The 14,361-nt window shown below is 42.9% G+C and overlaps 1 protein-coding gene across 1 annotated transcript in view; it reads right to left on the bottom strand.

Annotated features, from left to right (window-relative positions):
* Selp (selectin P) overlaps window positions 1–14,361 on the bottom strand; it is a 34,797-nt gene that overhangs the window by 12,344 nt on the left and 8,092 nt on the right. Inside the window, exons 2-8 of the mRNA XM_021198635.2 lie at window positions 12,763–12,853; window positions 9,947–10,333; window positions 8,668–8,775; window positions 7,612–7,797; window positions 5,931–6,116; window positions 3,834–4,019; window positions 1,317–1,502 (exon numbers count right to left, since the gene is read on the bottom strand). Coding sequence (XP_021054294.1) covers window positions 1,317–1,502; window positions 3,834–4,019; window positions 5,931–6,116; window positions 7,612–7,797; window positions 8,668–8,775; window positions 9,947–10,333; window positions 12,763–12,853 — 1,330 coding nt within the window. The remainder of the gene's footprint in view (window positions 1–1,316; window positions 1,503–3,833; window positions 4,020–5,930; window positions 6,117–7,611; window positions 7,798–8,667; window positions 8,776–9,946; window positions 10,334–12,762; window positions 12,854–14,361) is intronic.

The following is a 14,361-nucleotide window of genomic DNA, read 5'->3' as shown; positions in this document are numbered from 1 at the left end:
AGTGAGGATAAGAGCAAGGGACAAGCCCAGAGCCTCACTCTGTTCTATGCAGACCAGTTCCTCATTGCCAACCCCAACTCTAGAACTTGACTTAGGTTCTGATGCATGGCACGAAGGATATCCTATTATGCTGTTGATTCATTAATTCGTTATTTATACATGAGTTGTTTGCTTTATAATGTGTGTGTGTGTGTGTGTGTGTGTGTGTGTGTGTGTGTGTGCATGTGTGTATGTGTGTGTAAACACTTGTGGGACCTGAATAGCAAGTGGTTTCCTCTTCATGAAAAGCGTGACCTGCTTACGTTTACTCAGATATTTGAAAACCCATACTAAGTTAAGTAATACAGAAATATTTCACATTGCACATATTAAGTATATTGTTAAAATCGAATATACACAATAAAAATACTATTACAAAAAATTGCATGAAAGCATATCAGAAGCACTCCATGCTAGAATGTTAGAAATATTTCCTTTGGATGGTTGATATTTAAGAGGGTATTTTAATGTCTCTGTTTTCCTATGTATCTGTAGATTTTATAAATAGAAATCTTGTTTTGTTAAGTGTTTGTCATAAATCTGGCTAAAGTTTTGGGTACACTGAAAGAGAAAGAAATGGGATAATATGAAAATCACACACTCATAAAGTCAGGCGACTAGAGTAGCTCTGCTTCACACAGGATGTTATGATGCTCACAGACATGCTGGCTTCTTAACACCGAGTCTAACACAGATATAAATTGTCCTAATGAGGCTGCACTTTGCTTTCTACCAAGAATGCTTTAATCTCCAGTTCATGGCCTGGATTCTCCCCAGTGCTCCCCATTCTAGCCTAAGTATATTTCTCCAGCGTTAAGCAGAGAAGAACACTTGTTACTAGACTCTGTAACTCTACCTTTCTCATTCCCCCAGGACATACCATGGCCCCTAACAAGAAAGTGTCAGATCAGCCTTGGAGCAAACACTCAGAGTTAAGTTTTCTTTCCTGTCCTCTTTCTGGATACTGTGCTTAGTGAGTACCACTGTGATAGGAGCCTGCCAGTCCTGATACAGATTCTGATTAAGACAGTGTAAAGGTCACTGCATTGTCACCATTGCCAAATATCCTGACACTCACAGTGTTTACTTAGTCTCTGACGACATTTGTATCTGGGGTCCTTGGGGTAGAGGATGAAGGAGTTAGGGACAGACAGCACTTGCTAATTTCTCAGCTAGTTTCAAGCTACACCGCACCCAGTTACCACCTCAGACACAGCCTTTAAGAACAGTGCCTTCAACTTATTGCTAAGAAAAATGGGGGGAGAATCCATCCTTACCTTGACATTCGGGAGGAGCCCCACTCCAGTGTCCAGTAGCCAGGCACCTTATCACACTTGCTCCCACCAAGAGGGAGCCTTCATCACAGGAAAAGCTGCAGACCGACTGGTACTTCAAGGTACCAAAGGGATCCGAACAGCTCGCCTGGGCTTGACTCGGAACCGGAAACTCTGGACATTGCAATGCTAAGGGGAGAGGAAGGCAGGGCATTAGGAAGCAGTCATAGAGAAGTGTTGTTGACCTTGACCTCAGTCCTGTTTGTGTCTAGTTCAGTGTCCTTTGCATTTGTATCTTCATACAATCTTCACCAGCCCTCATCTCGAGGACTCTTCGTGGTCTCAGGCTGAACTCTACTCTCATTAACAGTAATTCCTCTTTCCCTCTCCTCTACCATTAGACTCTCGGTCTCTATGATTTTTATTGCTTTAAACAACTTATATAGGTGGGATCATAGATTACTTGGTTTTTGCATGACTTGGTTCAATGATCATTGTCTTTAAAGATTCACAAGTTAGGCTTGTTTAACTTGGAAGTTAAATAGGTTGACATTTAATGTTAATGATGCTTGATGGATTTTACAAGGAAAGATGTTTGGACCAGTGTTGGCCAAGCCAGAGTAGGGCAGTTTGGTAATGTGAACCAACAAAGCTTAAGCTATCATACCTTGGACTCAAGAATCTCCAAAAAGCATAAAATCGAGATGCATAACAAAAGTCAACTCAGATTTTTGTCAAGACATTGTAAGAGCAAACAATCATAAATGGAGCTGAAAGTAAATTATGGATTCATGAAAGGAGTATTCCTGGTTCTTAAATTTTATGTGTTTTACTTGAAAAAGATTTTGGAGGTGTATCTCTTTATAATGTTCAACAGAAAAGCAGAATAATAATTATGGTCCTGATCAAACAGTGATTTTTTTTGTAAAACAGTGTTAGCATACATAATGATGGGTTTCATTATGATATTTTATACATACATACATACATGCACATATATACACACACCTACATATGATTGTACCTTACTCATTTTCATTCCCATTGTCCTAGCTGGTCCTTCTCACTACACTACAACCTTTAAATATATAAGATAGTTATATATGGAGAAAACACACTTATTTCATATTTTTTTCACCTCTAAAATATGAATAATAGCTTTCACTCCCTCTTGACATCAAACTGTCTGAGATTACAGGAACTGCTCAATAAACCCTGGCTACCAGCCCAGAAGCATCCACAGAAGCACTGGCAGACACCAGAGATAGCGTCAAGGATGGCCAGCAGCTGTAGACCTTGACTATTGGTGTAGAAACACAATCAAGGACTATAAAAGGAGTTATTGAGGCTTTGATTCCAGATGTTTAAGAAAATTTCCAAGTATCTGTTCTGGATCATGATATTCACTTGTCTGAAGACAAAGTGACTGGAGCAATCCCTTGTGATCCTTTTAAAGAATGTCTCAGGGCTTAGCATGCCTATGTCTCCTAGACAACACACACTAGCGCATTTAATCATCGTCACTCTCTTACCACCATAAGGCATGACTTCATGTAGGTAGAATCATAGATTACTCGATTTTTGGATGATCATTGTCTTTACAGTCTATTTATATTGGAGCATATGTTGGAATTCCTTTTTTAAAGTTGAATAGTATTCTAGTATATGTGAACACCAGATTTTTTTAAATCCATCTATCTGCTGATGTTCACTTTTATTTGAATACTGTTTCTATAAAACTGAATATACACATATCTCTTCAAGTACTTGTAAATCTCTGGAGAACTGATAACTCATTTCAAAATGAGGGCACACACAGACTCAGGAATTCACACAGTTGTTGAAGAGTACCAGTAAATGGTGACACAAGATGCTACCATACACTTTCTGTACAGCTATCCTTTGTAAAAGAAGGCAATCCTGGTGGCCTCCTTGTGACGCAGTTTCTATTTCAGAGCAAAACACTGAAAGCACAAAATACTAATAGAGGGCCACTTTGTCATGTGAGACCGCAGTCTTAGGATTTATAAAGTAACTGTCCCACCATGGCTTTGTTTATGTTTATAAAGTTGAGAGCAGAATCAGCGGCCTTAAAACCCATTGACTCAACTATTGGTGACACGAGTAGGTAAAGCTCTTACTAGTGTCTCGTCTTAAGAGAAGTCATAGAACCCAGAGAGCCTAAAAGCTTGCTGACAAAAAAACCGAGAGAATTAGACCTTGTCTGTTCCTCTTCTGCCATCTCATGCTGTTCCTCATCCATCATCCTTTTCCTCAGGGTCGATCTCCTCAAACCTCTCCCGACACATGAGCCAAAGCATCTCTCGCTTTGACTCTGCTGTCCTGAACACTGTACTTAAAACTTGCTTTGCCCATTGTTTGCCCAAACACAAAGAGCCCAGTGTATCTCAGGATCGCTGTGAATGTGTGTGTGACAGATAAGCAAGTGGTAGAGTCAAGTGCCATAGTGCCTGAGAGGCGCCGAGGAATGGCTGAGGAATGATTCAGGTGTCACAGTACCTTCGCAGATTGGGGCTGGGGCTGTCCACTGCCCCGAGTCAGCACACTGGATGACATCATTTCCCTTCAGCACGAACCCCTCTGCACAGAGAAAAGTGCAGCTGCTGTTGTACCCAAAGGCTCCTGAAGATGGGACACAGTCCATACTCCCATGGATGGGGATCTCCGGAGGTTCACACGCAATGGCTGAAGGGAAAATGGCAGCTACTAAGTCTTTTTTAGAAGAGTCTCCTGAAGGATGCTGCTGCGTTCCTGCCCACATTGCCCACATAATCCAAACCTCGAATCTTTCTTTGTCGAAAAGGAAAACTACCCTTCCCGTGTCCCCCTCTGCCTGCCTCTCTTCAGATCTCAGTTTTGACATTATTTTCCTTCAGAAGGCATCACTGTCCACTCTAACTGAGACTCCTACTGGGACTCCTTGTGTGGGTTCTCCCAGACCCTGCACCTGCATTAATTAATTCTTCCCTGTTATACCAGTCTCTTTGATGCTGGAGTAGCCATTCAGAACTGCATCGTGGAGCCCAGTGCTCTGGTTAATTCTGGGTTCTCATTAAACATTTATTGGATTCTAAAAGAACAGATGCAGGAAAAGTGGGCTCAAGAGGAAGCAGATGAAATGGTATAGCTTGCTGTACATGCTATGACTTAGTGCTGTAGGATGATTCCATGTGGGCTGTGTCCCTAGAACACAGGGTGCTAATCAGACATTATTTGACTAGTTAGTGCCGCTCAAAGTGAGTTCCTGCACTCAGCTATACTCAGCATGACTGTAGTTCTGATAAAGTCTAGTTTCCTGATACCCTTATGTGCAGGTGTTACATCTCTAGATGTCTGCAGATTTGCAGAGCACAGATAGATACCACCCTTTCACCTTGACCTCTAGTTTGTACATTATCAGAGCACATAAGGGCCAGATGTCCTCTAGCCAATTCTTTCTCTTTATAGCCAAGACAAATGTGAGTCAGAAATGTCACGTGATCTCCTAAAGTCTGAGTGTTCACATGTATACATGCCAGAGCTCCTGTGTGTGTGTGTGTGTGTGTGTGTGTGTGTGTGTGTGTGTGTTCAACTGCCTGTGTGTGTTGGTGTGGAGGCCAGAGGTTGATGTCAGGTGTCTTTATCATTCTCCACCTTTCTGAGATAGAGTTTCTTATTGAGCATGGGTATCGCTGTTGTGGCTAGACTGACTGGCCAGGGAACTCAAGGATCATCCCGTCTCTAGTTCCCCTGCTCAAATGCCGAGATGACAGGCACATGCCACCATTCCTGGCTTTTATGCTGATTCTGAGGCACAAATTCAGAGACTCATGCTTGAACGGCAAGTGTTTTGTCCACTGAACCATCCCCCCAGCCTCTCCCAGAAGCCTCACAGCTAATGGTATTTGAGCCTGGCTTGTAATCCAGGTCTGGGAGTTTATGATCCCAGGCTTCAATCTTCTACTCTCTCTCCCCCATCCCTGCCCTGTAAGATGAAGGGATGAAGCATCCGAGTGCTGGTCAGTTTCCATGTATTATCTAATCACCTGGGGTAGCCCCCCATCTACCCTTCAGTGCAGGTCCCCTTATTCATTTGCAGAGCCCAGATCTCCATCATCCCTGTCCGTACTGCTTTAACTCCTTCTCAAGTATAAGCTATTGCCCTGTAGAGTCCCAGCCGATGGGACGGGAAGGGGATGTGATTGAAATAAGCACGTGCCCAAGTCTATCCTCTGTGTTGTACACTTGCCGTTCCTTCTCTTTACTTTGTCTTTATTTTAACTTATGTTTTAGACAGGATGTTATTATTTTGCCCAGGCTGACATTTAATTTGCAGAAATCCTTCTGTCTTGGGCTCTCAAGTACTGAGATTACATCCATGTGACACTGCATCTTGAGCATACTTGCTGTTTCATTGTGTGCATTTTCATGTGCTTAATTCTCACAATGCACCTGGCAATTCTTAGCCCCATTTTGCAGATGAGAAATCTCACGACCCCCAGAGGTTGAACAAATACAATCCTAGAGAAGGTGGCCTCGACATTAGGAGTCCCTGGTCATTCTACCATGGCCAGACTCCTTCTAGGTGCTATTGAAAGCTGTGGAAAGTAACCTTACCTTCACAGGTTGGCAATGGTTCACTCCACTGACCAGAGCCAGTGCAGTGGAGTGTGTTGGAACCCTTTGCTCGATATCCAGGCTGGCACTCAAATTTACAGCTGGAGTCGTAGGCAAAGGCAGCAATCGGGTGCATACAGGCCATGGTTCCATGGGGAGGGGCTTCCAGGCTCCGACACTGCACAGCTGAACAGAAAAACCAATGAGAAAGAAGTGGAAAAACAATCCAGATGGACAGAAGCCACTTGCGCAGAGAACAGCGTGGCCCAGCCTATGGAAACCAGATGGACCTGGGAAGATGTCCAGACATGGAGTACCAGACCTCAGAGTGACATGAGCCTTGTAAGAGAGACCTCCAGTCCTAACATTCTCTATGCTTTGTGTCTTACATGTCTGATCCGGGAGGTCATTTACTATCTCTACATTGATGCATTTGCCCGCTTATATAACATATCTGAATGATGATGCATTGTAAGTCTGTCCCCGAGGGTCTATGGATTGATGCATTTGCCCTCTTATATGAGACATATGAATGATGCCATTCTGAAGCTAGGGACGGAGAGATAGGGAGATTTTTCTATCTTGATTATAGCAAAATAAGCCCTTTGCTTTTCCACAGACTGATACTGTGTCCCCATTCCAGATTTATACAACCTAGCTCAGAAAACTGATGGCAGGAAAATTAAAATTTGACAATTCAGCATGGCTTCTCTCCAAGAAGGCCAAGTTTCATCCAGGCTACAGCTAAGATGGTGGTGGTGGGTGCGGAGGAGGATCTTGTATATTCCAATGTCCTGACACTTGCTTTGACACTCTGGAGCTGAAGCTATTCCCACTCCAGGCATTCCACTGGTCCACCTCTGGCCAAATTAAATGAGTCTCTCTCTTGACAATGAAGCTACAGCTAGACCTGGCCTAGAATGTTCCTGCGGGACAGTTGTAGAGCCAGGCTTCCTCCTTCAGGGCGGCTCAGGGCTGAGCACGAGGAGGCCACGGAAACACACAGAGCTGTGACATTCCCTCTAGGACAAGTTTTATCCAGCCTTTGGATGCGTTAGGAATCTGTGGCATTTACAATTTCTCAACGTGTGAGTTAAGGTTATTCTTAGTTGGTTAAGTAGAACTAAGAGGCTGTTTAGCGATCTGAACGCCCATACTTTCCAAGTACCAAAAGGAAAGGAGTTCCTTTGCAATGTTTTCCCCTAGGGATAAAATAATTAACTACCACCTCTATGCAGGTAGGAGAAACATCGTGAAAATGAAAATTCGGGTTACCCTGCTTGACTAACAACTGTGGTAACTTGAATTTCCATCTAATACAGATCTTTTATTATTTCTCGAGGTTTTATTTTTTTAATTTTTAACTTACTTTAAAATATTTTATGTGTATGGGTGTTTTGCCCACATGTATATCACTATACTACATGACTGCCTGGTGCCTGCAGAGGCCAAAAGAGGGCAGCGGATTCCCTGGAACTGGAGTTACAAATGGCTGTGAATCACCATGCAGGTGCTGGGAACTGAACCTGTATCCTTTGGAAGAACAGCTTGGACTCCTAACCAGGCAGGCACCTTTTCAGCCCCTCTTTCTCAGGGTTTTAATGGAAAGCCCACCATCCCCACAGATAACCTCCCAGGTCCTAATTATTTAGTATGGATGGGAAAAGCCAGGTTGGTGTACCTTCACACTTCGGGGGGTTATTTGTCCAGATCCCAGAAGCCAAACATTGCAGCTGGCTGGGTCCATCCAGCTCGTAGCCCTCAGCACAGCTGAAGGTACACTGTGACGTGAAGGAGAACTCCCCCAGGGGATGGTTGCAGTTCACGAGAACATGTTGCGGGATGTCGAATGTTCCACACTCCTTGACTGTAGGGAACAAAATGTTGTTGTTGTTGTTGTTGTTGTTGTTGTTTTAAAGATTTATTTATTTATTATATGTAAGTACACTGTAGCTGTCTTCAGACACTCCAGAAGAGGGAGTCAGATCTTGTTATGGATGGTTATGAGCCACCATGTGGTTGCTGGGATTTGAATTCCAGACCTTTGGAAGAGCAGTCGGGTGCTCTTACCCACTGAGCCATCTCACCAGCTCCGGTTCTTTTTCTTATTGAAGATCCACTCTGCTACATTTACAGTGAGCTGTAATTCTCCTTACTCTCTCCTTTTAGGCTCCTAACCCCAGCCCTTCACTCTAATCTACTTTCTTTGTATTGCCAGCATCGTAGAAAATCATCACTCAAGGTTTTTTTTTTTTTTTTAAATTTGAATGTGTAACACTAACTTTAAGACTTTCATTTAAAATCTTTTTCAATGTTTATTTTTATTTTGTGTACACTGGTATTTTGCCTCCAAACATGTCTGTGTGAAGGTGTTGGGTCTCCTGGAACTGGCTTTACAGGCAGTGTGAGCTGCCCTGTGGGTGCTAGGAATTGAACCTGGGTATTCTGGAAGAGCAGCCAGTGCTCTTAGTTGCTGAACCATCTCTCTAGTCCTAAGGTTTCCTGTCTTTCTATTTCTCTTTTACTCCCTGAAATATCGTGAGTGAATGTTCTTTTCAAGATTAAAGTGATTTTATCCCAAATGTTTTGAGATAATTGTATGGACAGGCCGTCAGAGAGCGCTGGGGCTCTTGTCTTTACTTGCCAGAGAGAGTCCATTATAATTTACTTTCTGGCATCGTCTCTCACATAAGAACAACATTACCCTGGAGTAACACCAGCCACGTTCCAGCCTCACCGTGTTCACACTCTGGCCCATAGAAGCCCGGGTAGCAGGAGCAGGTATAGCTCCCAATGGTCTCGATGCACTCCCCTTGGTTGCTGCAGGACATGTCCTGGCAGGAGGCTGTGTGGATATGAGAAAGGTCAGAATCACGGGCGTTCACAGGAAACAAGACGTAGATGCCAACCTCTCAGGAGCCGTGTAGAGGGTCAGCCTGTGTCCCATGATGGGCACCACAAGAATAAAAGCAATGGAAGGCCCTGGCTGATAATGTGGCTAACTCTAAATAAGCAAACAACACAAACAGAATTGCATAAGGTGACCCGGGATGTGAGTGGTATTCAGTACAGGTAGGTATTTGTTACAATGGTGTCTCTTAGGGACAGGGATGAATTTCCTTTCACTTTGTATATCTTCTTATGTTAATGCATCGTGGTGCAGAGGAGCTATAAATGTAAAATTTAGAAGACTGGTTTCCAGTCCTAAGATCATCAAGAAGTACTCTAAGGCCCCCATTGGACTGCACATTTAGTGTTTCCAAACAAGGGCACAGCTGTGTGTAGACACAAAGTCACAAATGCAGTCACAAATAGATGCATGGACAGAGGAACTCTTTCATGTCGAGCAAAAATCGGTTGTGGCTTTCTAACCAAAAATATCCATGCCCTGATGGCAATTTTTACTCCAAGATGGTTAGAAAACAAATGTGGTGGTGTCAGTGGCAGGGTAGCCATACACGGTTCCCAGGCCATTTAACAACATGTCTATTTCTTTGGGTCTCCAGGAAGGAGATTAGCAGAGACTCAAAGAATAAATCTTCTCATGATCACATGTGCTGAGACCTGAAAAATCTTGTAGATGATTATCTCAGCAAGTAAACTGAATATCTCGTTGTAATATTCCTGTCTACATGACATGTCTCTCCCACAGGAAACTTCTGTACATCTTAGGGTATAAAATGTCAGTCACTGTCTAGAATTATGGGTCGTTCAGGATGGCTCATACCAGCGTTATGGAAAATTGTATCTTGTTGCCAGGTACAGAGATAACACCAGTATGTCAGTAATTCTCATGTATTTTCTATCTTGTGTTTTTTTTTTTTTTTTGAAAGTCACAAAGCCTTAAGAAGTAACCTTTCTTGAGGACCATCTCATCATGGCACTCAGTAGTACTGAGAGTTCTGTACTTTCTCATGCTCGACTTTGTGATTTCATGTTCCTGACTGAGTGGTTACACCCCTCAACCAGGAAAGGCATGTTTTGAAGAGACGGTGTCAGCTCGGGGGAGGTCTCACCTGTGTAGCACAGGGCCCGCTTTCGTTTAACACAGGGTTCGTCATTCCACTTGCCAGGGGCCGAGTTACTCTTGATGTAGATTTCCACACAGTCCTGGTTGTTCCTCTTGTTGTTGGGCTCGTTGTCGGCCCAGTTCTCGGCCTCCTCTGTGAGCGTCTTATTGGTTCCCACCCAGGTCCACTTATTGTTAATCTTTCGGATACCAATCCAGTAGTAAGAGTTGAAGAATGGGATGACGTCATTGAGGTGAGCGATTTCATTTTTATTCTGGATGGCCACTAAGTCTGTGAAGTGCCTCCTACAGAATGCCCGTGAGTTATTCCACGAGTATGCCTTTGTGCTGTAGTTATAGGTCCACGCAGCCACTTCCTTCTGATTTACAAGCTCTGCGGGGTGGAAATGAGCATCAGATTAGTATCACTCACTGGGTGGAGTCTGATCCTAAGCTTATTTCTGCAAATAAGATAAACAGCTCACCGGAAGATGAATGCCAAGAACAAGGCTATTTTCTGCCTGATTTTATTTTAGGAGGAAAAAGAGTGATTTTAGGGTTTTCTATTTTTCACCTAAAAGTGAAGACAAATCCAGGACAAGAAAGCACTCTTTTCTAAAAGATTCTGGATTTTGGAGAGATGGCTCAGCGGTTAAGAGCACTGACTGCTCTTCCAGAGGTCCTGAGTTCAATTCCCAGCAACCCACATGGTGGCTCACAGTCATCTGTGATGGGATCTGATGACCTCTTCTGGTGTGTGTCTGAAGAGAGCGACAGAGTGCTCATATACATAAAATAAACAAATCTTTAAAAACAGATTCTGGATGGTAAAAGATTTGGGATCCCAAGATTCCTTAAACAGAGCAGAACTTAGGGGTCATTCAGCCTACTCTTTCATCTTAAAAAAACCGAAAGAGGCATATGGGTAGTTTGTCCAAGCGCTCACCTAAAACAGCACATAAAAGGCGATGGAAAGTGCGATGCCTGCTTGTGATCTGGAGCCTCCTGCAGGCTCAGTCTCAGGGCCCACCACGCTTACTTTCTTCCTGATAGAACACCTTCTTCTTTGCTTATATGTTTTCATTGAGTCAGGATCTTACGGCATAGGTGAGGCTGGCCTGGAACTCTGCCTCCACCTCCTAAGTACTGGAATCTCGAGCACCACCATGCCTGGTAACCTCCTTGCCTTGCCTTTGTGGCCTTCCTACCCTTCATCCCTGGCAAATCTCTCCTCTTCTGCTTTTCTTTTTGGCTTCAGGTGAACTTTGTCTTTCTTCCTTCAGGCTTCCGCTTTTCTTATTGCCCTGTGATGTAATGTGTTTCTATAATGTGACCCATACCCACCATTCTGAATCCATTTGACTGTGGGTCCTTCCTTAACCCTCATCATGAATCACAGTGTTTGACCCTAAACAACCTGCTGAACTAGTGAGATGCTGCAGGGCTTTGGCAGGGCTCGGGTTAGAAACATCTCCCAATTTGCAGCCACAAACTTTATATCCCTTAGCTGTTTTTCCTGGATAAACAATCTCCTCCAAATCTGCTTATTTGGGCATTAAAATGGACTCTTTTTTTGCAAGTGCTTATGATATCACATGAGATGAATAAAATGTGTTCCCCTCTGATACAGAGGTTGTTATGGGAGCCAGAGGGAGCTCACAGGGCAGAGAGGCCAGTTCTCCAGAAGAGATGGACAATGCCAGTAATCAGGCTTGGAAACAACTCCTTTCCTGTTGACAGAATTCCGCTTCCATTTGACTCTCCCCTGCCATATTTCCACCTTCCTCACCAGCACCTCTGTGGTGTTGTTTTTGCCCTGACACTTTCCTCTGGAGGCAAGCAGACATGATGAACACAGCTGTAACCTCAGTGCTTCAGAGGCTGAAGTAGAAAGGTCACAGGTTTGAGGCCAGCCAGATCTGCATAGTAGAACCTATCTAAAAAGAAAGAAAGAAGAAAAGGAAGAAATGAACAAAGAAAGAAGTAAAGAAATAAAGGAACAAAGAAAGAAAGAAGGAAAGAAAGGAACAAAGAAAGGAAGGAAGGAAGGAAAGGAAGGAAGAGAGAGAGAGAGAGAGAGAGAGAGAGANAGGAGGAGGAGGAGGAGGAGGAGGAGGAGGAGGAGGTTTATTTTGACATAGGCAGTATTACACTATTGTTTTATCAACTAAAGTTTTCTTTTTTGTTTCAGGCCTGCTACCAAAAGCTTCCTGTGATGAGTATATCAACATCATATATCAAATCATTTACTTTGACTTTGAGAAACATTACTTTTATTTTTTCAAAAAGATTTATTTAGTGTGTGTGTGTGTGTGTGCCCGTGTGTGCGTGTGTGTAATACTTGTGTAGAGATACTAGCTGAAGCAGGAGAGTGTCAGGTTCCTGGGAACTGGAGTTACAGGAGGTTGTAAACCACTTGATTTAGGTGCTGTAAACTAAACCTGGGTCTTCTGAAAAAACAAAAAGCAAAAAACAAAAAACAAACAAACAAACAAACAAACAAACAAAAACCAGCAAGTGCCCTTAATGGTTGAGTCATCTTTCCAGCCTCCAAAATCATGGTTAAAGAAACTCGAATGTTTTTGTGAGTCGCTGAGAATGCAGAGGGCCTGTGTCTGACTTTCCTAATGATTGGCTGTATTAGCTTATGGTTTCTGAAGCCTTGTAGACCATGAGATAGTGTCCGTGGTGTTTTTCTTTCAGGACCCTGGGTATGAACAGTTTCCTAGACCTCACAGCAGGCTGCTGCCCTAAACTTCTCCTACTTGGCCCTGGGATCTCTCCTAATTTCAGGATCAGGTGAAGAGTAAACCTAGCATTTACCAGAGATCAAAGCACTGAACCAGATGAGCTGAGCCGCTCCCAGGATCACACTCCGGAGTCTTGGTTTCCAAGAACCTTTTGGGCAGCCGGCCTGAAACAAAAAAGAAAGCTTCCTTTTAGTATCTATAAACAGCCAATGAAGTGGTAGATATTTGGTTGATGTTCACTGGGGTAATTCTTATTCCCAGCAGGAGGATGTTAGACACTTTCTACTTCCTTCTGATTTCTCACCACTCTCCTGAGTCCTAGCCTAACAAGTCTGTGAAGATCATATCAAACCTATAGGCTTTTAAAGATGCTTTCAACAGGTAAGTGCTAAAAATTTCCACCTTGTCTGAGTTCTTACTGCACACAGTAATACGGAACTTGTAGCATCTAAATAACATCTTATAAATGACAGTTGCAGACTTTGACACACAAGTTGTCTATTTGACATTTTTACCTTCAAAAACCTTTAAGATTTCAAGCTCATACCGCATTGTCTTTGAAGATGTAGAGTGTGAGGCATACCAAGGTGAGCAGGGCTTCAAATATCTGCCCAAAGCAACTGTAACATTGTCACCAACATAGAAAGAGTAGCTTTGTAATTAAATGTAGTGTTTCTACCCCTTCGGAGAAATAACTGCTTAAGACCATTGCTGCATAGAAATTCTGAATTGCCACAGAGCACACTGTAGGAACAGATGATGCATGGTGTACTGTAGAGTGACGTAGGACATACACTGCTGGCCACAGCCTGCCAAGATTCCACGACGTGCACAACTCAAGTCAAAGCCAGTCTTCGCAACCAGTGGTGGTTGGCTTCGCAAGCTTGAAACTTTCTGCTTTGGGATTTATGAACTCTGGGTTTTGTAAGTAAGTTTATATAGCGTTCTCACAAACTAGAACATCACTCAGCTGACCTCTGGATAGTCATCTCTCCAACCCGAAATTTGTAGTATATTTTTTCATAGCTTAATTGTGTTCTAAAAATAATTGTCATGGTGATGACATTTAAAAAAAATTAACCTGCAGAGATTTATGATTCCAGATAATTAAAGATATTTTTATTTGTACTTATTTTTATTTTTATAAATAAGTAAGAAAGACCTTCTGTTTAAAAATACATTAGGTCATCCAAGCGGTGGTGGTGTATGCCTTTGATCTTAGCACTCAGATGGATTTCTGTGAGTTCAAGGCCAGCCTGGTCTGCAGAGCAAGATCTAGGGCAGCCAGGGCTATGCAGAGAAACTGTGTCTTGAAAAGCTATATATTCATATACATATACATATACACATATACATATACACATATAATGTATATATACGTATATATATATACATATACTTACATATATATGATGTTAAAATTTTGTAGAGGAAGCATAGAATGGGCTCAGTATTCAAGGAGAGAAGTGACTAGTAGGAATGTTCTTGTTATTAAGCTTTGCTCAGGGTTTGTGTTACCAGCTCACTCTAATATTTAGTTACCTTTGTCGAACTTTAAGAAAGAACATAGCCGGGCGTGGTGGCACATGCCTTTAATCCCAGCACTCAGGAGGCAGAGGCAGGCGGATTTCTGAGTTCAAGGCCAGCCTGGTCTACAGAGTGAGTTCCAGGA

Source organism: Mus pahari, chromosome 5 (assembly GCF_900095145.1).
Source record: "Mus pahari chromosome 5, PAHARI_EIJ_v1.1, whole genome shotgun sequence".
NCBI classification, from domain to species: domain Eukaryota; kingdom Metazoa; phylum Chordata; class Mammalia; order Rodentia; family Muridae; genus Mus; species Mus pahari.
The sequence above is the reverse complement of the archived record's forward strand: the minus strand, read 5'-3'. Positions and strand labels throughout refer to the sequence as shown.